The sequence below is a fragment of the Leguminivora glycinivorella genome, chromosome 4 (assembly GCF_023078275.1).
Source record: "Leguminivora glycinivorella isolate SPB_JAAS2020 chromosome 4, LegGlyc_1.1, whole genome shotgun sequence".
Classification (NCBI taxonomy): domain Eukaryota; kingdom Metazoa; phylum Arthropoda; class Insecta; order Lepidoptera; family Tortricidae; genus Leguminivora; species Leguminivora glycinivorella.
Genome location: NC_062974.1, coordinates 2,074,691 through 2,096,612, shown reverse-complemented (window position 1 = coordinate 2,096,612; position 21,922 = coordinate 2,074,691). Strand labels below are relative to the sequence as shown.

Below are 21,922 nucleotides of genomic sequence, written 5' to 3'. Positions count from 1 at the left end.
ATTTTTTAACATATGGTTCAAAAGTTAGAGGGGGGGTGGCGCACTTTTTTTTCCTTTAGGAGCGATTATTTCCGAAAATATTAATTTTATCAAAAAACGATCTTAGTAAACCCTTATTCATTTTTTAATACCTATCCAACAATATATCACACGTTGGGGTTGGAATGAAAAAAAAAATCAGCCCCCACTTTACATGTAGGGGGGGTACCCTAATAAAACATTTTTTTTATTTTTTGTTTTTGCACTTTGTTGGCGTGATTGATATACATATTGGTACCAAATTTCAGCTTTCTAGTGCTAACGGTTACTAAGATTATCCGCGGACGGACGGACGGACGGACGGACGGACAGACAAACATGGCGAAACTATAAGGGTTCCTAGTTGACTACGGAACCCTAAAAAGGTAAAACTTGTCTTGAGTTTCTAAACGTAAGCTTACGTCAGTGTCACTTTGACAGTAAATCTCAAGTTCTTCACGTTGGTTTTGTAGTTGTTGATTAATAAATTTAATGCGAAATTAATAATAATTTACAGCTACATAACTATAAGCAAAATTAATGAGATAACAATAGCAGCATGGCATCCCATCCGAGGCAGGTCCCAAATATTTTAATAACAGGTGCGTGGAGGTAGCCTGTGTGGTGACGGGTTAAGAATTTCACCACCCCCTTTCTTCCCGTGGGTGTCGTAGAAGTCAAATTGTGGCGTAGGCGAGAGGCTGGCAACCTGTCACTGCAATGTCACAGTTTCGTTTTCTTTCAACCCCTTATTTGCCAAGAGTGGCAATTTAGTAGTTTCATGTGTTCTTTTTATGGGATACAGGCGTTTCTGTACATAAAGTCAACTCATGAGCCGTACCAGATAATAAATCTATTAAATTTCTGTTCCTAAATCTATAGGTACCCCTGGTGTCGGCAAATCCACGCTGTCAAAGTTGTTGGCAGACAGGACTAAGTTTACTTGGCGAGAAGTATCAAAACTAGCTGAAGAATATAATTGTTTAGACGAGTATGACCCAGAATATCAGTGTCCATATCTCAACGAGGATAAGGTAACTTTTTTATTGTATTTTTTTAATACCAATTTGTCAACGTTAGATGCTGCGCAGGATAGTAGGGTCACTGGCAACTTATTTTTTATTTATTAACATCAATTTAGATGACGAAATATTTACATCTTAAATTGGTAATTAACATTATTTTTACTTTTTTCAGTTTGTTAGTTGATAAAAATAATGTTAGATTAATTGCATACCTCTTGTGACTTTAAATATGTGTACAAAGCCCTTAAAGTGTTATATCAATAACATTAATAACTAAAATGTTTAGATGACAAAATATTTACATATTAAATTGGTAATTAATCAACTCAGTTTGTTAGTTATTGCATACCTCTTGTCTGTCTAAGCCCCATACTTTGACTAAGATGTAGACCTGCAAAGTTAGGGCTCGTAGAGTTATAAGAGATCAGTCTTGGTGTCTTGGCAACATTTTACATGAAAATTTATTGGTGGGATTTTAGAAGTCATGGAACATAATGACATATATAGTAGCTTTGTACTTAATTAAATTTATATTGAGTATTTATTGTAATTGTTGACATGTAAAAGTGCCCTTCCCAACTAACAAAAATTAGTCTTATAGTGGCTTATAATGCCAAAAATAGTACTCTTATAATAACCTTGTAAACCCTTTACAAGAGGGCATTTGGGCACACCTTATAAGGCCAAAAACCTTATATCCCCCTTGTAGTTGCTATATTATTAGCTTTCTTATCTTGTACGTGCTTTATTATGGCATGCAATAAGAAAGTTAACCTTATAATGGCAAGAAAAGTGCTTTTAAAAGGCTAATGTACTAATAAGAATCATATTTAAAGCTTTAATAAAGGCAATTATACTTGTAAGAATCATATTCAAAGCTTTAATAAGGGCAATAGCTCTTGTACACGTTTTGTGATCATCAGATATAAGGGAGTAAAACTCATAACGGCGAAACAGGATGCTGTTTTAAAAGTTTATTGTGCTTTTCGTAGTGATTTATGTGTACATCATCATCAAGTCATCCATTTTGCAAGTTAGTAAACGGTAAGTTAACTTTTACATATTACAATTATTTGCTTATTTATTATGAAAACTGTGTGGGAATCCAATTTCATGGTGAAATGTGATATAAAATGTGTTGTATTATTAATGCGCCCTTGTATTTCAACGGTTTTGTACTAAAAATGCGGTTAATTAATTTTGACATGTCTTGAGCAAGGCTGTTATAAGAGTAAAAGCAGTAAGCACATCATTTACAAATACTCTATAAGAGTAAAAACTTTATAATAGCCACCGGTGTTACTTATGATTCGCCATTTTATATATCTTTAGGGTTCCTTCTCACAATTAGTGAAATCCCGAACCTTACCATCTAGTTAAATATTTGTAACGGATACCAGTTAAAAATTCATAACGTTATCGTTAGAGAGCAGATTTCAGGTAGCGATTTAAATATTAATATGAATATGACTCGCATACAATATTTATTATTTTTTCTACACACGAAAAAATGTATGGGAAAGTAAAACCCTTTTTGGATGCTTTTGTGAATATTGGGCAAAAATTATAATGATAATAAATAAAAATAAAAAATATACTTATTTCTTTAATATTTCTTCTGCGCATTGCACAGTAAAAACTTCTATTATGGCTCAAAGAATAAAAAAAGGAAAATAATTCTCTTCTTATATATATTTAAATTGAAAGTCCATTATTTAGAATAAAATACTTTTTTTTAAATGTAGTTTGTTGAAAAAATAACATTAATTTAATCTAATTATTCAGTGAAGTTTGTGGTGTGCGATGTAGGTAATAATAATAGATTATAAACCACATGACATGTATTTAATAAATTGCACTATTCATATCCATATTAATATTTAAATCGCTACCTGAAATCCGCTGTCTAGTTATCATGTACTTGGCGCAAACCTTTGAAATTGCATTTTTGTTCGAAAGACCGTTCTTTTTAAACCGGTATTTTGGGGAACGCTTTGATAAAGGTTTGGTTCGATTAACCGGCATAGAACAAAATAAAACCGTGTAGTCCGCAGCATGTCAGGTACTACTGATATTTTCAATATTTCATTAGGAAGTTATACCTAGAATTTTCAATTTAAAACAAACTTGTGCTTCGGAATATTTAATCTTCTGGTGCCTTATTTTATTACTTCCTATTGATTTATTGTAAATGCTGAGTCATATACTCTATTTGATATTTATTATTATGGTTATTGTTACAGAATCTGTGGATGAGATACATAGTCAGCCGTTTTTAGTGACGTGAAGATGAGAACTCTTCTCCTCCTCTTAGTAAGTAAGTGCTATTGAAAACCACAGACGATTTCAGTACCGCCATCACAATGGACTTTGTGTCGATAACTATAAACAGCCTAGCCTAAGACTTCAAATAAATATTTTTTTTTATTACAGATGAACTACAAAACGGCACATATTCTGATGGAGAAAATCAGTTACAATCATTACTTACACCCAAAAATAAGCCCGGAGTGGTGGATCAAAAAACATGCAAAATGGAAGAGGACGCAGGAAATAGTTTAGGTTGTAAGAAAATCACACCAAGCAAAGATGGCGCTGATAATTCAAAACAAGAAAACGAAAATCAATATATCTTTTGTGAATTTGATGAAGACCTCGATAAAAGAAACTACTTATTATTTTGGAAATTTACTGATAGGTTAATTACAATTTCTACCACCGTGTAGGCGCTCTGAAGAATATATTAATATTTTGAAGTATGTAGACTCATTGAAACAGCAACATCGTGAGCAATAGAACTGAAAATATTAATCTTATAAAGTTACTTGTATCGGTTTGGTTTCGTCGCACATAAATAAATATCTTAAAAACAGTGAGTTTGTCTTTATTTGTCCTCAATTTTAATCTGTCTTAGTCCCAAAAGGACTACATATAAAATCGGTTTCTTCTTAAAATAGCCGAACATTGTATTGACTTATTCAGATCGTCCAAAATTCACAATGATAATCCGCAATAAAAGATTTTTTTTTATTTCAGACCAAAGTCCATAAAGTAAGGAATACACTTTTGGAACTTATTTTAATAAAGTTAATCTTAAAAATTAATATTAGTAGGTACTGATGGATAAAAAAACTGAGTGCCTTGGTAATAGTCTCTTATACGCTCAGTTATGTATAATTGGCCACCTCCGAGTGCATGCTAGTCTGGTATAACCGGTGGACACTCTAATAATGTAAACATTGTAAAACATGGAAACAATGGACCAGTTACATTTGCCCTCCAGTCGAGATCTGCCCCGCGGCCCCGCTGTATATACCTTAACATTTTTCACCGCAGAGCTACAGACACCTTAAATAAGAACAAAAAATATAATTATTAAGCTAAATCCAAACTCAATTCATCATTTAACGATATACCTGTATTACTGTCACTGCTGCTTGCCTGCATATTCTTATAATTATTCCATAATGGCATCCTCTACGGAACCACTAATCGATAAGTTGGGATCAGATTGTTCACATTCGCTGGATTTTCAAAATGACGAATCAAGTTTTATAAAAACTTTTAATACGACACTTTCAAGAATAATGCCTTTATAATTATTGTATAAGAGAAAATGTATTGCTTTAATTCTTTTAAACACTTTATAAAATGCTATAATTTGTTTGCTGGATAGACGTTTTATAATATGCTCCTATGAGGCATAAAGCATCATAGTTATCTTATGCATTACTTTTATAAGAATAATTGGCCATAACAAAAGCTTTTATAGTGCTTTGAATATTATACAGCGAAAAGGCATTTTAAATGGCTTCTATAAGAATACATATTTTTAAACCCTTATTGCAGTCATATAAATTGGACTTATTAACGTGTACATGGCCAAGTTATAAGAGTAAATGTACTATTGACCAAATTCTCTTATAATGAGCTACTATAAGAGTAAATATTTATAAACCCTTATTGCAGTCATATAAATTGGACTTATTAACGTGTACATGGCCAAGTTATAAGAGTAAATGTACTATTGGCCAAATCCTCTTATAATGAGCTAATATAAGAGTAAATATTTTTAAACCCTTATTGCAGTCATATAAATTTGACTTATTAACGTGTACATGACCAAATTATAAGAGTAAATGTACTATTAGGCCAAATTCTCTTATAATGAGCCGCTATAAGGAACTCTGGCATAATGAATGCTATTTTAAAACTACTATGAGTGTTTAGCCCTTATAGATTGATTTTATAAGGATACTAGCTGCCCGGCGTACTTCGAATCGCCTTATACTTGGAGGCGCAAAACATGGGGCAAGGCAAAGAAGTGACCATTTTTACTTGACACAATTAAGTAGCTACATTTTTAATTACATTATAGCGTACCTTCTATTTAATACACACAATTACACATACCTTCATTCAGTTGGTCGTCAACCGTCAGAGAGGACAGTAGTGAAATATTTACGAAAATAATAAGTTTATCTATGCCAATAATAGTGTAGATTTTAGGAAATAAAATAACCTTGCAAATGTTTAATGTATTTCCTAAAAAAGATAAATGTTCTTATCAGAATATTCAAAAAATTGTTAATATTTCAAATAATTTAATTTTACTACGGGGTTATTAATTTTTAATCAAATTTTTCTGACAACGTCTATGACCTAGAATTTCCTAGACTTTTCCATTCCACGTCCATCTTTCATGAAGAGCCAATGCCAAGTGATTGATTCGCCAATGTGTAAACAGCGGCTCTTATCTTGGCCAAGGGGTTTCACAAAGGGTTGGTGGAACCGTTGGCCATATGTGTACAGCGGCCATAATACTTTAAATTGCTTTTGTGAAGTATAAAATTGGACAACTTCATTTCATTGTTGAAAGATTGTTGAGTTTTGAACTTTTGAACTAAAACCTAAAACTTATCAGCGAAACAGCAAATTTTAAATATGCATTGTCCATTCTGCGGCAAATGGATGGAAAGGCGGAGTAAACAAAGTTTCTGTTCAAAATGCTCCAAGAGATTGCTAAAATGCGACGAATGTGGAATTGTAACTGCAGATTCATACAACTATTGCGTGAAATGTGGTAACAATTTATCCAGAACGAAAAGAAAATATCGTGCTGAATTACAAAAACAGAACCTTACCAACAAAATTAAATCGAAAATAGTTTTTCCACAAATGTCTGCGAATTCCCAGAAAGTGGAGCAAGACGGCGGTTTTCCTGCTTTAGAAGTAAGTTTTGAAGAATTAGATGAAATAGAAGAGAGCCAAAAATCCATTATAAGTCATCCGCAGACGGAGAAGAATTCTGTTTCGCAGCCAATAATCACCGAACCAATTTGCGACGACGCTCGGAGTTCACCAGTGCTGCTGAGAAGTCCCAGTCGCTCCGAATCAAATGGAGACAGCGGGTCGGACTGACAGTTTATTTAGGCGTTATCTCAAAAATCTGTGATTTCCCAAAAACACCGCAAGTAAGTGGAAATAACGAAATTGTCCATACATTTATTATTATTTCCACTTAGTTGCGGCCAAGTTGAACAAAAAAACATAGTAGGTTAAGCAATTATTAAAGCCAACTTAGGACAGTTTTGTTTTTCACTTATATTCATTTATTATAGGGTATTCACATATAAAGATATTATGTAAATAAAAGTGCTAGCAAATTTAAAATAAAAAAATAACACGAAGCAATGATGGCACCTACATAATTAGTATAGTATTGAATTGTATAATAATAAGTGTTATAGTGTTATATTATGTTTATTGATTGAAAGATATTATAGTAAAATTATAAGAAATAAAAATGCTCATAATTGTTATAAAATACATTTATTTACACCACCTACCAATACCTGTTTACAAATGGCAATAGTGCAGCAAAATTATGATCGAACGCAATTGTGACATACTAATGCGGCTGTTTTCATTAGCTGCCTCTCGTTGGTCATCGCTGCGATTAGCACGCTGGCTTGCTCTTTGAACATTTGTGTTACTTCGACGACCTAAATCTGGTTTTTTCTTTGGCATAGCCACAAAACAATTTTCACACAAAATCAAGTGAAATTTGCCAGACATGTGCGTTCCTTCCGATTTAGTATTATTTCTTACAGTTTACAATTAATGGCCGCTGTACACATATGGCAAACGGTTCCGCCAACCCTTTGTGAAACCCCTTGGCCAAGATAAGAGCCGCAGTTTACACATTGGCGAACCAATCACTTGGCATTGGCTCTTCATGAAAGATGGACGTGGAATGGAAAAGTCTAGGAAATTCTAGGTCATAGACGTTGTCAGAAAAATTTGATTAAAAAATAATAACCCCGTAGTAAAATTAAATTATTTGAAATATTATCAATTTTTTGAATATTCTGATAAGAACATTTATCTTTTTAGGGTTCCGTAGCCAAAATGGCAAAAACGGAACCCTTATAGTTTCGTCATGTCCGTCTGTCCGTCTGTCCGTCTGTCCGTCTGTCCGTCTGTCACAGCCGATTTACTCGGAAACTATAAGTACTACAGTGATGAAATTTGATGGGAATATGTGTTGTATGAACCGCTACAAAATTATGACACTAAATAGTAAAAAAAAGAATTGGGGGTGGGGCCCCCATACATGTAACTGAGGGATGAAAATTTTTTTTTCGATGTACATACCCGTGTGGGGTATCAATGGAAAGGTCTTTTAAAATGATATAAAGTTTTCTAAAAAACATTTTTCTTAAAGTGAACGGTTTTTGAGATATCAGCTCTCAAAGTCGTAAAAAGTATGTCCCCCCCCTCTATTTTTATAACTACGGGGTATAAAATTCTAAAAAAAATAGAGGTGATGCATGCTAATTAACTCTTTCAACGATTTTTGGTTTGATCAAAGTATCTCTTATAGTTTTTGAGATAGGTTGATTTAACTGTAATTTTGGTTAAGTTATTGGTTTATTATATTTGCTGCTACGGAACCCTTTGTGCGCGAGCCCGACTCGCACTTGGCCGGTTTTTTAGGAAATACATTAAACATTTGCAAGGTTATTTTATTTCCTAAAATCTACACTATTATTGGCATAGATAAACTTATTATTTTCGTAAATATTTCACTACTGTCCTCTCTGACGGCTGACGACCAACTGAATGAAGCGCCAACGTGTAAACGCAGTTGGCCATTGGCGCCAAGAGACAAAAAACCGACACCAATCGGTTGGCCGGCAAGCGCAAGCGCCAACTGCCAACTTACGGCCAAGTAGCCCTCTACACGCTTGGCCAAGGAGGTTGGTGGAACCGTTGGCCATATGTGTACAGCGGCCATAAAATACTAAACAGCACAGACTATAGACCAATAAAGCATAGACTACTTAAAATAGCTGTAACAGACGTGTGCGTTCCGATTTAGTATTATTTCTTATTTCTTTAACGGAATAATTACTAATTTTCACATTATTTTGCCATTCCTTATTTCTTTAACGGAATAATTACTAATTTTCACATTATTTTGCCAAGATAAATTAATAAAATCACAATGCGTTTGGAACGCACCTGTCATTAACGTCACGTCATTGTCAAGTTGTCAGGTAGGAACAATTTGTATGGGAAAAAAGAATCACTGTTTTCTAATTATCATCACAATATTTACGTGTTTTTACACTGCCTAAACCTTCTGCGGTCTAATACAAACATTTCAATACCAAAATTACGTAAATCGGTCCAGCCGTTCTCGAGTTTATAGGTAACTAACAAACGCATTTCATTTTTATATATATAGATTTTGTTTGTTGGGTTGTGGCCTACTTGCTGAATAAATGTTTGTGATTTGATTTGATTTTGACATAGGTACCTTATACTATACACTGCAGTTACTTGTGTAAATAAATAATTAAACCATATATTTTGTACTTTTCCAGCTTCTAGACACAATGGAAGGGTTGATGGCAAAAGGTGGTAATATTGTGGACTACCACGGCTGCGAGTTCTTTCCCGAGCGATGGTTTGATGCAGTCTTCGTAATCAGAACTAGCAATACTGTGCTGTATGACAGACTTTCGGCTCGGTAATCCACTTTTTACAATAGTTATGTCACTTACACACATTACACCACATGGTGGTAAATAATCATATGGCCCACCAGATGATAAGCAGACACCATAGCCTATGGATGCCTGCAACTTCAGGGGTTAAACATGTGCATAGCCAACCCCTTTTTTAGTAGTAGTAGTAGTAAAACACTTTATTGTACCAGAAAATAATACAACACACAGGAAAAAGAGCTTATTACGAGTACAAAGGCGAACTTATCCCTTTAAGGGATCTCTTCCAGTTAACCTTTGAGCAATTGAGGGAAACGGTTTAGTTTGTGGGAAATAATTTCTCCTAATCCCAGTTTAAAGTTAAAACTGGGAGACTCAGGACAGGACTCATAGTCTAGAGCCAATTTGGCCACAAGTCGTCTCCTTCATGATTTTCGTCGACATCTCTTTTAAATTAACTCAATAAACAATAACTTTACCGCAATTTATGTTATTATAAAATTTTTGCGTCTATTCATGTTCTTTCTAAAAATATAAGTTTCATTGGTATATGATAATATATAACCATGTAATTAAGAATTTTGTTTGGCAGGGGTTATCCTCCAGGTCGCATAAAAGGGCGCTGACCGTAGTAAAGTATTCAATATTTTTGAGGTCTTATTTTACGAATCCATATGTGAGAGGTATCGTTTGAAAGATAATTAAACCTACTATAATTGTTTACAAATAACTATAGTATTAAAGGTAGCTGTTTACAAAATATTTGAAAATATGTGTTTTTTATCGAGCATGAATCGCACAAGTACTGGGAAAAAATGCTTCTAAGTCAATAAACAATAACGTTACCGCAATTGATGTTATTATAAAATTTACGCGACTATTCATGAGCTTTCTAAAAATATAAGTTTTATTGGTAAGTGATAGTATAACCATTAAATTACGAATTTTGTTTCGTAGTGGTCACTCCGCCGGCCGCATAAATGAGCGTTGACCGTTGTAAAGTATTCAATATTTTTAAGTTCTTATTTTACGGATCCAAATGTAAGAGGTATCATTTGAAAGCAAATTAAACCTACTATATAATATTGTCTTCGGTTACCGCGATAGTTACTCATGAAATAAAACTATGGAAACGGATTAAATCGCGTATAATGAATTTAAAATACATCCCGACATTTCGAACTCTTTACAGCGTTCGTGGTCAACGGGTGACTGAGGAAAAATTAAAATGTGCAAAAGCTACCCACTTACAAGAAATATTAACGAACCATGACCACAAATAATATAGATTTCTAAGGCAGGTTCACACACTATTAATAAAGCCAGTTATACAATATTCAAAAAATTTACCATTACTCTGTTAAAAAATAATTAACCAATTAATCTACACAAAATTGACAAAGAAACAAACTGCAAATGTCCAACACCATACAACACAAATGCCTCACAGCCTTCGTCGTACTTGTTCCATTATCAGATGTACTACTGGATCCCAAGCCGGTGGTAAAGTAAAGCCATCCTCTCTATTAAAGTTTGGATATTTCTTGATCTCAATGGCCTCTCGCAACATTCTGGGTATATATCGGCTTGGGATCCAGTAGTACATCTGATAATGGAACAAGCACGACGAAGGCTGTGAGGCATTTGTGTTGTATGGTGTTGGACATTTGCAGTTTGTTTCTTTGTCAATTTTGTGTAGATTAATTGGTTAATTATTTTTTAACAGAGTAATGGTAAATTTTTTGAATATTGTATAACTGGCTTTATTAATAGTGTGTGAACCTGCCTTAGAAATCTATATTATTTGTGGTCATGGTTCGTTAATATTTCTTGTAAGTGGGTAGCTTTTGCACATTTTAATTTTTCCTCAGTCACCCGTTGACCACGAACGCTGTAAAGAGTTCGAAACGTCGGGATGTATTTTAAATTCATTATACGCGATTTAATCCGTTTCCATAGTTTTATTTCATAAACCTACTATAATTATTTTTGAATAACTATAGTTATAAAGGTAGCTGTTTACAAAATATTTGAAAACATGAGTTTTTTTTTTCGAGCATGAGTTGCACATATACAGATAAAAAATGCTTCTAACTTAATAAACCATAACTTTACCGCAATTAATGTTTATTATAAAATTTACGCGAAATTTCATGCGCTTTCTAAAAATATAAGTTTTATTGGTGTATGATAATATATGACCAAGTAATTACGAATTTGGTTTAGCAGGGGTCACTGCGCCCTGTCACGATATTGGGTGCTGACTGACCGTCGCCAAATTTTCTACATTACTCAGATCCTATTTTACTGATAAGTTTGTGAAAGGTATCATTTGAAAGCATATTATGCGTACTATCTTTATTTCTAATACTTCAAGTCGAAAACTGTAGAAGTTTACAAAATATTTGATTAGTAATATGTGTATTTTACTGTGCATGAATAGCATCGGCAGTGATAAGACACGCTTCTAGCTCAATAAATTATAGTTTTCCGCAATTGATATAATAACAAAATAAACGGAAAATGTATGACTTACACAAAAAATAAGTTTGGTTTGTATTGCATAAACAATTAATTTTAATTTGTTCAGCTCACCTACTGCGCACCATCATATAAATAGATGTCCACCGTCGTTGCCTTTTTTCATGATTTTTCAGATTTTATTTCACTGATCGTATATCCATACTAATATTATAAATGCGAAAGTAACTCTGTCTGTCTGTCTGTCTGTCTGTCTGTCTGTCTGTCTGTCTGTTACGCTTTCCCGCTTAAACCACGCAACCGATTTTGATGAAATTTGGAACAGACAATCTTTAGACCCTGAGACAGAACATAGGCTACTTTTTATTTAGAAAAAAAGGGATGAAGGGGTTGAAAAAGAGGTTGAAAGTTTGTATGGGATTTCTTAATTTTTAATGATGAAACCATGAAACTTTATATTTTAGCACTTGATAAGAAATCATTAAACATATATTTAAAGTCACATACAGGTCGAACGCGATTAATTAACATTATTTTTACCTTGTACCTGTGTACAAAGCGCGAGAACTTAAAGTGTTATATCATTAAACATCTTGATAAGGGATAGGGATAGGGATAGCGATAGGGAAAGCGATAGGGATAGCGATAGGGATAGCGAAAGGGATAGCGATAGCGATAGCGATAGCGTTAGCGATAGCGATACGGATACGGATAATATGGGTATCGTTAGAGGGATACGGATAATCGGTCGGCGGTCTCTTACAATCAATGTGCTCTAAGACGATCGTTGTTTGCTTGCTTGAAGATTACGTTTGCGATAAGTATAAGCAAAATGTAAAAAATTGTAAGGGATAATAGAAAAAAGTACTTTTTACCCACCGATCATAGTGTCGAAATACGGGCTATCTGGGATGTTTATAAAGGTTTCCCCAGCGTATATAGAATTACCTACGCTGTGGTCGATGTGTAATATTTCTACAATCATTGCAAGCAAAAGTATTATGTGCAATCGAAATAATCGCAGATAAATATACCTACAGAGAAACCTACGGTCCCTACGGATCCAAATGAAAATCTTAATGAATACTTTTATTACGCGGGCGAAGCCGCGGGTAAAAGCTAGTTCATAATAAATATAATTTATCACGTATCGAATTTACTTATATACTTAATTGATCAGTAAAATAAAATCTGTAAAATGATGAAAAAATTAAGGCAACGGCGGTGGACATCCGTTTATATGACGATTGACCGCATGCGCAGTGGGTATGGTGGACAAATTAACATTAATTGTTTAAGCAAAACTAACAAAACTCATTTTTTGTAAAGGCCATACATTTTGCGGTTCATTTCGTTATTATATCAATTGCGGAAAAATATAATTTATTGAGCTAGAAGCATGTTTCACTCGTATCAGTGCGAATGCTATTCATATACAGTAAAAATACACATATGTATTGTCAAATATTTTGTAAACTTCTACAATTACGACTAAAATTATTAAAAAGTAACGATAGTACGCATAATATGCTTTCAAATGATACCTCTCACAAATTGATCGCTAAAATAGGATCTGAGAAATACATTAAATTAGGCGACGGTTAGCACCTATTTACGTCACGGGGGTGCAGTGACACCTGCTAAACCAAATTCGTAATTACTTGGTTGTATAATGTCATACATCAATAAAACTTATATTTTTAGAAAGCACATGAAATGTCCTGTAAATCTTATAATAACATTATTTGCGGTAAAGTTATTGTTTATTGGTCATGCACCAAGATACAATCTTAAAAATTATGAAAACGGCAACGAAGATGGCCATCCATGTATATGACGGTGCGCAGTGAGTATGATGGATAAATTAACATTAATTGTTTATGCAATACTGACAAAACTTATTATTTGAAAAGGTCGTACATTTCGCCGTTTATTTTGTTATTATATCAATTGCGGAAAAAATATAATTCATTGAGCTAGAAGCATGTTTTACTCACATCGGTTCCAATGCATATTTTCAAATATTTTGTTAGCTACTACAGTTACAACTAAAATTATTGAGAACTAATGATAGTACGCATAATATGCTTTCAAAAGATTCCTGTTAAATAAAATAGGATCTGAAAAATATAGAAAATTTGGCGACGGTCAGCATCCATATGTGGCCGGGCGCTGTGGCCCCTACTTAACCATATTTGTAATTACTTGGTTATATAATATCATACACCAATAAAACTTATGTTATTAGAAAGTGCATAAAATTGCGCGTAAATCTTATACTAACATCAATTCCGGAAAAGTTGTTGTTTATTGATTAAGAAGCATTTTTTACCAGTAGGTACTTGTGCGACTCATGGTCTATAAAACACATATTTTCAAATATTTTCTAAACAGCTACCTTTATGAGTATAGATATTTATAAAAAAGTATAGTAGGTTTAATTAGCTTTGAAACGATACCTCTCGCACATGGATCCGTAAAATAGGACCTCAAAAATATTGAATAATTTACTACGGTCAGCGCCCATTTCTGCGACCGGGCAGAGTGACTCCTGCTAAACCAAATTCGTAATTACATGGTTATATATTATCATATACCAATGAAACTTATATTTTTAGAAAGAGCATAAATAGATGCGAAAATTTTATACCAACATCAATTGCGGTAAAGTTATTGTTTATTGAGTTAGACGCATTTTTTCTAGTACTTGTGCAATTCATGCGCGATAAAAAAACACATATTTTCAAATATTTCTTAAACGGTTACTTTTATGAGTATAGTTATTTAAAAACAATTAAAGTAGGTTTAATAACCTTTCAAATGACACCTCGCACGAACAGATTGGTGCCATAGGACTCGAGATGTGAATAAATATCTATGATGGTCGGCCGCCATCTTTCTTCCCCCTTTTTCTCAACCCGTCCCCCCCTCCTTAAACTAAAACAGGTCAATTCGTAATCTGGAGATAACGAGGAACACATCCATACCTGTTTTAGGTATTTAGAAGAGATGTCGACGACTTTTTGTAAAAGAGGTCGTTTGGTCCCTGACTATCAGTTTTAGCTTTTGAAGTAGCAATAGCATTAAGCTTGGTCATTAGATTTACAGGTGGAAAATGCCTTGATGCATGGAGTAAGCAGTTTGAATAATTGTTCCAGTATAAAATAAATTAGAAAAGCACCCACACTGGACAGTTTTAAGCTCTACAAAAAAAAAATACTTTTCATCATCGCACCACTCGCCAATTGAGTTGCAGGCGTCCATAGGTTACGGTGACCGCTTTCCATCAGGCGGGCCGTATACCTGTTTGCCACCGACGTGGTATAAAAAAAAATTGTTTTCAAACCTCAGTGCTCACTAAATTTTATGAGAATAAATTGTGACCTATAGTTGAGAATCATCAAAATATTATATTATTGGCCCTGCCTGCTGAGCCGCGGTCCCATTTATTTGTGTGACGAGCACAGATATTTGTTCCCGAGTCATGGATGTTTTCTATGTATATAAGTATGTATTTATCTATTTAAGTATGTATATCGTCGCTTAGCACCCATAGTACAAGCTTTGCTTAGTTTGGGGCTAAGTTGATCTAAGTAAGGTGTCCCCCAATATTTATTTATGTATTTATTGTTATCTTTTTATACAGGGGATACACTGGTAAAAAGTTAGAAGACAACATACAGTGTGAAATATTCGAGACACTGTTAGAAGAAGCGCAGTCGTCGTACAAACCAGAAATAGTTGTTCAGCTTCAGAATGAGACGCAGGAGCAGCTTCAACAGAATGTGAACACAATTGTGGAATGGATAGAAAGGTGGAAGGAGGAGAATTTATAAAAAAAATAAAAATGAACATTTTTTTTATTGAATAACCCTAAAAGTAACTCGCGCAAAACTTTGCACAGAGGGTGCCTTTAGCACATTGCGGAGAACCTCACTCACGTCAAGTTGTGCCAACCCTAAACTAGCTAACCCCTCAGGTGGCAGAGCTACAAGTTGCATAGGGGAGAAGTGGCGCGGTCATTTTATAAAACATTCCGTTAAGTGGCAGGCGCCGGGAGCCGGACTCTGGGAAAAACAAGCTGTTAAGTGGCAGGGACCGGCTCCCGGACCCCGTGCGACGATATACCTAAATATATAAATAAAACCGTCTAAAACTATATCTAGCTTCCTCATACTTGCACGAACCATTCGTCACTAAACAAGGACGGCATTCAGTAAAGGTTCAACTTCAAAACAACTAGAAATATGACCCAATTTGATTGGACCATCCGCCTGCCATATTTGAGACACGTGTTTAAAAACCGTCTTTTTCGCAAAAATTGTACTGTAATATATTAAAAACCGGCCAAGAGCGTGTCAGGCCACGCTCAGTGTAGGGTTCCGTAGTTTTCCGTATTTTTCTCAAAAACTACTGAACCTATCAAGTTCAAAACAATTTTCCTAGAAAGTCTTTATAAAGTTCTATTTTTGTGATTTTTTTCATATTTTTTAAATTTATGGTTCAAAAGTTAGAGGGGGGGGACGCACTTTTTTTTCCTTTAGGAGCGAGTATTTCCGAAAATATTAATATTATCAAAAAACGATATTAGTAAACCCTTATTCATTTTTAAATACCTATCCAAAAATATATCACACGTTGGGGTTGGAATGAAAAAAAATATCAGCCCCCACTTTACATACCCTACGCGCGCGGGGGCGGTACCCTAATAAAACATTTTTTCCATTTTTTATTTTTGCACTTTATTGGCGTGATTAATATACATATTGGTACCAAATTTCAGCTTTCTACTGCTAACGGTTACTGAGATTATCCGCGGACGGACGGACGGACAGACAGACATGGCGAAACTATAAGGGTTCCTAGTTGACTACGGAACCCTAAAAAAGAGATATAAGTGTAAATAAATGTATATTTAAGTCCCTGAATTACTTTTTTCTCCAATTTACTGTTTTTTTGCCTAAATAAAGTTACTTTAATAAATGGAAGTGGAAAATGTAGCCATCTGATATTTGATCGAGTCTAGCAAAATTCACATAAATGGAATGTATTTTTTTTCTATGGAATGATTTTAGCCGTTTCATAATGAATCCAGTGATATATGGTTTATGCACAACATCCCTACATTTTTTGAGTAATTATAATTTTTGTAACATAAGTAACATTCGCGATGACCACCCGTGAGGGCCCCGCCACTCAAGGGTAAACTTTTTCTGTCAATTTAGCGGTATCCTTGCCACTCAACAGCTTTTTATTTCAAGTCCGGCTCCCTGCCACTTTAAGCTAGAAACATACTACGCGGACGTCCGTTGTAAATCGACCGCGACCGAACAGTGTGCACGGAACAAAACATCCAGCGAGCCAGATTTCGAACGGACGTCCATGCGCTCAAGGCCACGTCCACGTCCGTCGACCGATAGTTTGCACGGCTATGTCCATTGTCCAGATTCCCGTCCGCGGTCGATTGAAGCTAGGAAGTCTAGGAACATACTACGCGGACGTCCGTCGTAAATCGACCGCGACCGCGACCGATCAGTGTGCACGGAACAAAACATCCAGCGAGCCAGATTTCGATCGGACGTCCGTGCGCTCAAGGCCACGTCCGCGTCCGTCGACCGATAGTTTGCACGGTTATGTGTAATGTCATTGTCCACATTCCCGTCCGCGGTCGATTCACGACGGACGTCCGCGTAGTGTGTTCCTAGCTTGAGTAGTTAGGTCAAAAAGTGTGTCCACATGAGAGGTCATTGTTTGGGCTGGTGTCCCTCTCGCACTTACTGACAATGTCAACATTAAGTCGACCGATAGTTTGCACGGTGTGTAATTTTAAGCTAGGAACATACTACGCGGACGTCCGTCGTAAATCGACCGCGACCGCGACCGATCAGTGTGCACGGAACAAAACATCCAGCGAGCCAGATTTCGATCGGACGTCCATGCGCTCAAGGTCACGTCCACGTCCGTCGACCGATAGTTTGCACGGCTACGTGTATTTCCATTGTCCAGATTCCCGTCCGCGGTCGATTTACGACGGACGTCCGCGTAGTGTGTTCCTAGCTTTATTGTCCAGATTCCCATCCGCGGTCGATTTACGACGGACGTCCGCGTAGTGTGTTCCTAGCTTAAGCGCTTCACAGGTGTCAGGTAGGCCCATTTTTATGATATGGTAACACGTTACACGACTAGGTACTTTTTTCTATGTTTGTACGGTACGGTACAAATTTTATCTGCCTACCTCATTGCAGATTTGCAAACAAAGTATGTAAGAAAATTGCGAACTGCAAACTAATTAGTTTTCACTGACGATTTATTTGCTGTTGAGTTAAATTTACACGAAATTCAATTATATGTACTGATACCCTTGTGATACAACAACACCATGCCTCATCACTTGTAAGTAAATAATATAAAATATAAGTTGGGAGTTGACCACATTCCATTAATTAATTAGTATTTGTTTATTACAGATGTATAAAACCTCTACAGCGTGGTCCAATCAGGAATTTATCAATTTCAGTTTTGAAAGATAATGATAATAAGGAAATAACATCTCAAATATTTAATGTTGATATGGTTGAGGTTAGTTTTAAATTTAACTTTGATTCACAACTCACACCACATATAAGGATGAAGGCAAGTAACACTAATGATTTTGTTCACGTAACTGCTCATTCTTACTATCAAGATAATGTTAAAGAACAAATTTACAACAAGCAATCATTTTGTTCTGCTGATTGGTTGGAAGCTACTATGAAAAGAATAGGATGTCATTCCTGTATTAATGTAAATGGCAAGAAAACATTTATATATTTAATAGATGTAGATATCACCATTTATAAACAATTTCCTGCTGTCTCTATACCTAATATTGATAAACTATATGAAGACACAGAATTCACAGATTTTCAACTGCATGCAGCAGATGGTAATGTGCCAATGCACAAAGCACTCCTTGCAGCAAACAGCAATGTGTTTAAAGCGATGATGAATGGAGAGTGGAAAGAGAAAGGACAAGGGCAAATCAATATAGAAGGGGTGACTGTGAAGACTCTCCAGCATATTAAGGACTATATGTACTTGGCGATGTTACCCGATGAAGCCCTAGAATTAGAATCACTTCTAGTGGTTGCGGCCCGTTACCTGATAGATAAGCTTAAAGCTGATTGCATTAAAAAACTGACTCAAACAGTCAAGCCGGAAAATGTAGATAGACTTATCAAGCTTGCTTGTCAGCATGACTTACATGATCTAGTAAAATCTCTGATATTAAATACTCGAGATGAATTTGTGAGTGATTATTATGAGTCCCAAAACAAAAAGAAAGAATCTTCCGATGATGGTGACAAGAATTAGTTTTCTCTTTGTGTCTGTACTGTTTTTTTTTTAATTCCTACTAATGTTACCTGTTCTACTTGTTAGAAACTTTGTGATTTATATTGTATGATTCAAACATTTAAGTTATTAGTTTACAATTGCATTATGTTACTTGATCGATCAATACTCAGGTCATGATTCAAAAGTTTAAATATAAAATGGCATGATTTGTTTTAAGTATTTCTTATTTAATTCCAACATTAACCACTAATTTTTTATAGATGATAATAGCTGGGAGTATTTTATCAGCTAACTTCATTTTATAATCTTTTAATCTATACTTATAAATAAATAAATAAAAATAAAAAAGCCTTTTATTTCTAGTAAGACAGTAATATTACAGAAATTAGAAAAATATATATCTTAACTATTAAAATAATGTCACACCAGAACCCTTTATGAGGTAAAGGCCTCTTCCAGTTGCATCCATTCATTGCGGTCTTGAGCCACCCAGGTCCAGTTGACCCCGGCCATTTTGGTGATGTCATCTCTCCATCGTGCCAGTGGGTGTCTTCTTTTTCTTTTTCCTCCTGGTCCTTAATAGGGTGCATTGGGGTAATTTCGAAGTACAGAAATGCTCGGGTAATTTCGAAAGGGGAATCTTGATGTCATGGAAATAATGGTGAGTTTTATGCGATTGATTATAATTTGTTCGTTTTTATAGCCGATAGCTCATAGTTTATTAGCTCGCGATGGGACCAGTGCCTTGGCAACTTATGTTTAGTGGACGCCCATAATTTTAACTTCATGTACTGGTTTAGGTTATAGAACTACTTTGTTCGTCGAGACCACTTAAGGGTAAGATACTATATAACACCAGCAGGGCAAGCACGTGATGGGCGGAAAGTATGTCGCTCATCTGCTTTTCTAACTGTATGAAGGCGGGAGGCGTGGATGAGTTTTCTACTGATGCGCTCATTATGAGTTTGCCCTGCATTTAATAAAAGAAAAAATAAAACAAATTATTATAAATACAACCTAATTTATTCATTATCCCACTGACAGTTAAGAAATGCATCAAATTACTGTATTTAGAGCAACCTACAAGTTAGAAAATATTTATAATTTCACAATCTCTTCGATAACCTGTCACATCAAAATGGAATGATAACTTTACACTAACCCCCTTATTCATAAACGTACACTAAAGTTATCAAGTTCGTTTGTCTCTTTCTGACGTATAGGTCTGAGAGAAAGGGACAAACGAACTTTATCGGCTTGATAACTTAGTGTACGTTTATGGATAAGGGGGTATAAGTATTTAAAGTGTGTAGAAAAATGTAATTATCACTGACTTTGGAAGGCATAACAATAGTTATTTGTTATACAAGGGGGCAAAGTTGTATTTTAACGCCGAGTGTGGAATTGAAAACCGAGCAAGTGAAAGGATTCTATAGTTGAACCACGAGCGAAGCGAGTGGTTCGAGAATAGAATCCTGAACTTGCGAGTTTTTTAACACAAGAGAAGTAAAATACATTTGCACCCGAGTGTAACACAAAACTTTTCCCCTCACTATAGCAAGGAAACTACAACGCAAAAAATGCGTTTATCACTGCTCCCAGTAGTTCCACAGGTGGTAAAATCATCTTTATTACTAGATTCACCTACTTTTATCAATTTTAAAGCAGTTAATTTGACATTATTCAAGGTCAAATTACTTTACCCACTAGTGGATAAAATCCGTTTTTACCCGCTGGTATTAAAGGACAAAACACGTGTTTCCGAGCTAGTGAGGGGAAAATCTTTTTACACTCTAGTGTATTTTTGTAGCATTACAGTGCACATCAAAATATAGTTTTATGGAATATCAAGCTTTGTATATTTTTAACATTTGTAATTATTATGAGTTTCGCATATTACACGTCCAAATAAAATCAAGACTATTCGACTTAAATAGTTTACGACTTACGACATGTCGCAACGACGCTCCTGTAGGCCTAGCACATGATTGCCGCGGGAGTATGTCGCCGCGAGATAGATCACACGTCTCCTTCTAACTGTATTAATGACATAAGGACGGGTAGTCTATCTCGCGGCGACATACTCCCGCGGCAATCATGTGCTAGGCCTACTGAACCGACCTCCAGGAAAAACGCGATGTAGGAAATGAGCGTTCAACGTACAGCGACATCTATCGGCAAATTGAGTAAACTAATGCGCGCGAGCTAGTATGAAAGATGATTTTTATGGAATAATTGTTTATTGCGTGAACCGATTTTAACCATTTTGCCTCTATTTGAAAGCAGCTAATTTCAGAAACAAGTACATGGTTACTAAGGTGTGTAATCAATTCATTTCAGATACATTAACACTTTCGCAACCAAGAACCCGCCTGGTGAGTACTCGTGAACCGTGCTCAGATGCCGGAGAACCCGCTGGACGGGTTCTCGCCATTTTTTTGTCTGGTAGCGAATGTGTTAAAGCTATTTTGCTTGCTAAATGCCCATGCTAGAGGAGTGTTAACTTATGAATGTGTAGTTTTTACAAGTTCACAGGAAAACGTTTGGAGACTTGTGCCTATCAGATTCAATACATCACTATAAATTATTTAAAACTAGATTGACACATCCTTTCAAGACAAAGAGGTGTTTTTTCTTTTACAAAATTCGTAATTTTTTTATCCAGTCATAAATCTAACGTTTCATATATTATAATGTTGCCAGTGTTAAAACAAAACTAAGTACGCAAAGTACATACGAGGGCGGTTTGACATGTAACTTGGTTCGGGTACTAAAAGATGGCGTTCGTGGTAACTTTCTTTTTATTGATAAAGTTTGATAACTAACTGTATTTAATCTGTGGCATCAAAGTAATTGTCGGCGGGAATTTTAGTTTTGACAGCTGTTGGAAAAAAGTTATCAAGTTAAATCGGTATAATGGAGAAAATTGGAGTTCGTGGTGTGATTCAATTCTTTTTTTTGGAAGGGAAAACGGCGAAGGAAGTTCATGAAAGGATTTCTCCTACGTTGGGCAACTCTTGTCCTTCGTACGAGACCGTTCGACTCTGG

General features: G+C 35.3%; 2 protein-coding genes across 2 annotated transcripts; both read left to right on the top strand.

The window, feature by feature from the left end:
• Positions 1–463: 463 nt before the first annotated feature.
• Positions 464–15,391, top strand: LOC125225635 (adenylate kinase isoenzyme 6 homolog). Its single transcript, XM_048129444.1, has 4 exons — positions 464–620; positions 901–1,052; positions 8,936–9,081; positions 15,186–15,391. The coding sequence occupies exons 1-4, from the start codon at positions 578–580 to the stop codon at positions 15,373–15,375; spliced, it is 531 nt and encodes a 176-aa protein (XP_047985401.1). The 5' UTR covers positions 464–577; the 3' UTR covers positions 15,376–15,391.
• Positions 15,392–17,750: 2,359 nt separating this feature from the next.
• Positions 17,751–20,342, top strand: LOC125225293. The gene is made up of 2 exons (XM_048128933.1): positions 17,751–17,932; positions 18,007–20,342. The coding sequence occupies exons 1-2, from the start codon at positions 17,919–17,921 to the stop codon at positions 18,890–18,892; spliced, it is 900 nt and encodes a 299-aa protein (XP_047984890.1). The 5' UTR covers positions 17,751–17,918; the 3' UTR covers positions 18,893–20,342.
• The last annotated feature ends 1,580 nt before the right edge of the window (positions 20,343–21,922 follow it).

What these genes read in the sequence shown, in the direction of transcription:
- LOC125225635 (XM_048129444.1), top strand. Translation starts at nt 578, where the DNA reads ATGGCATCCCATCCGAGGCAGGTCCCAAATATTTTAATAACAG. An exon ending in CCCAAATATTTTAATAACAG is followed by an intron (nt 621 to 900) that starts GTGCGTGGAGGT and finishes CTAAATCTATAG; the next exon opens with GTACCCCTGGTGTCGGCAAA. An exon ending in CATATCTCAACGAGGATAAG is followed by an intron (nt 1,053 to 8,935) that starts GTAACTTTTTTA and finishes GTACTTTTCCAG; the next exon opens with CTTCTAGACACAATGGAAGG.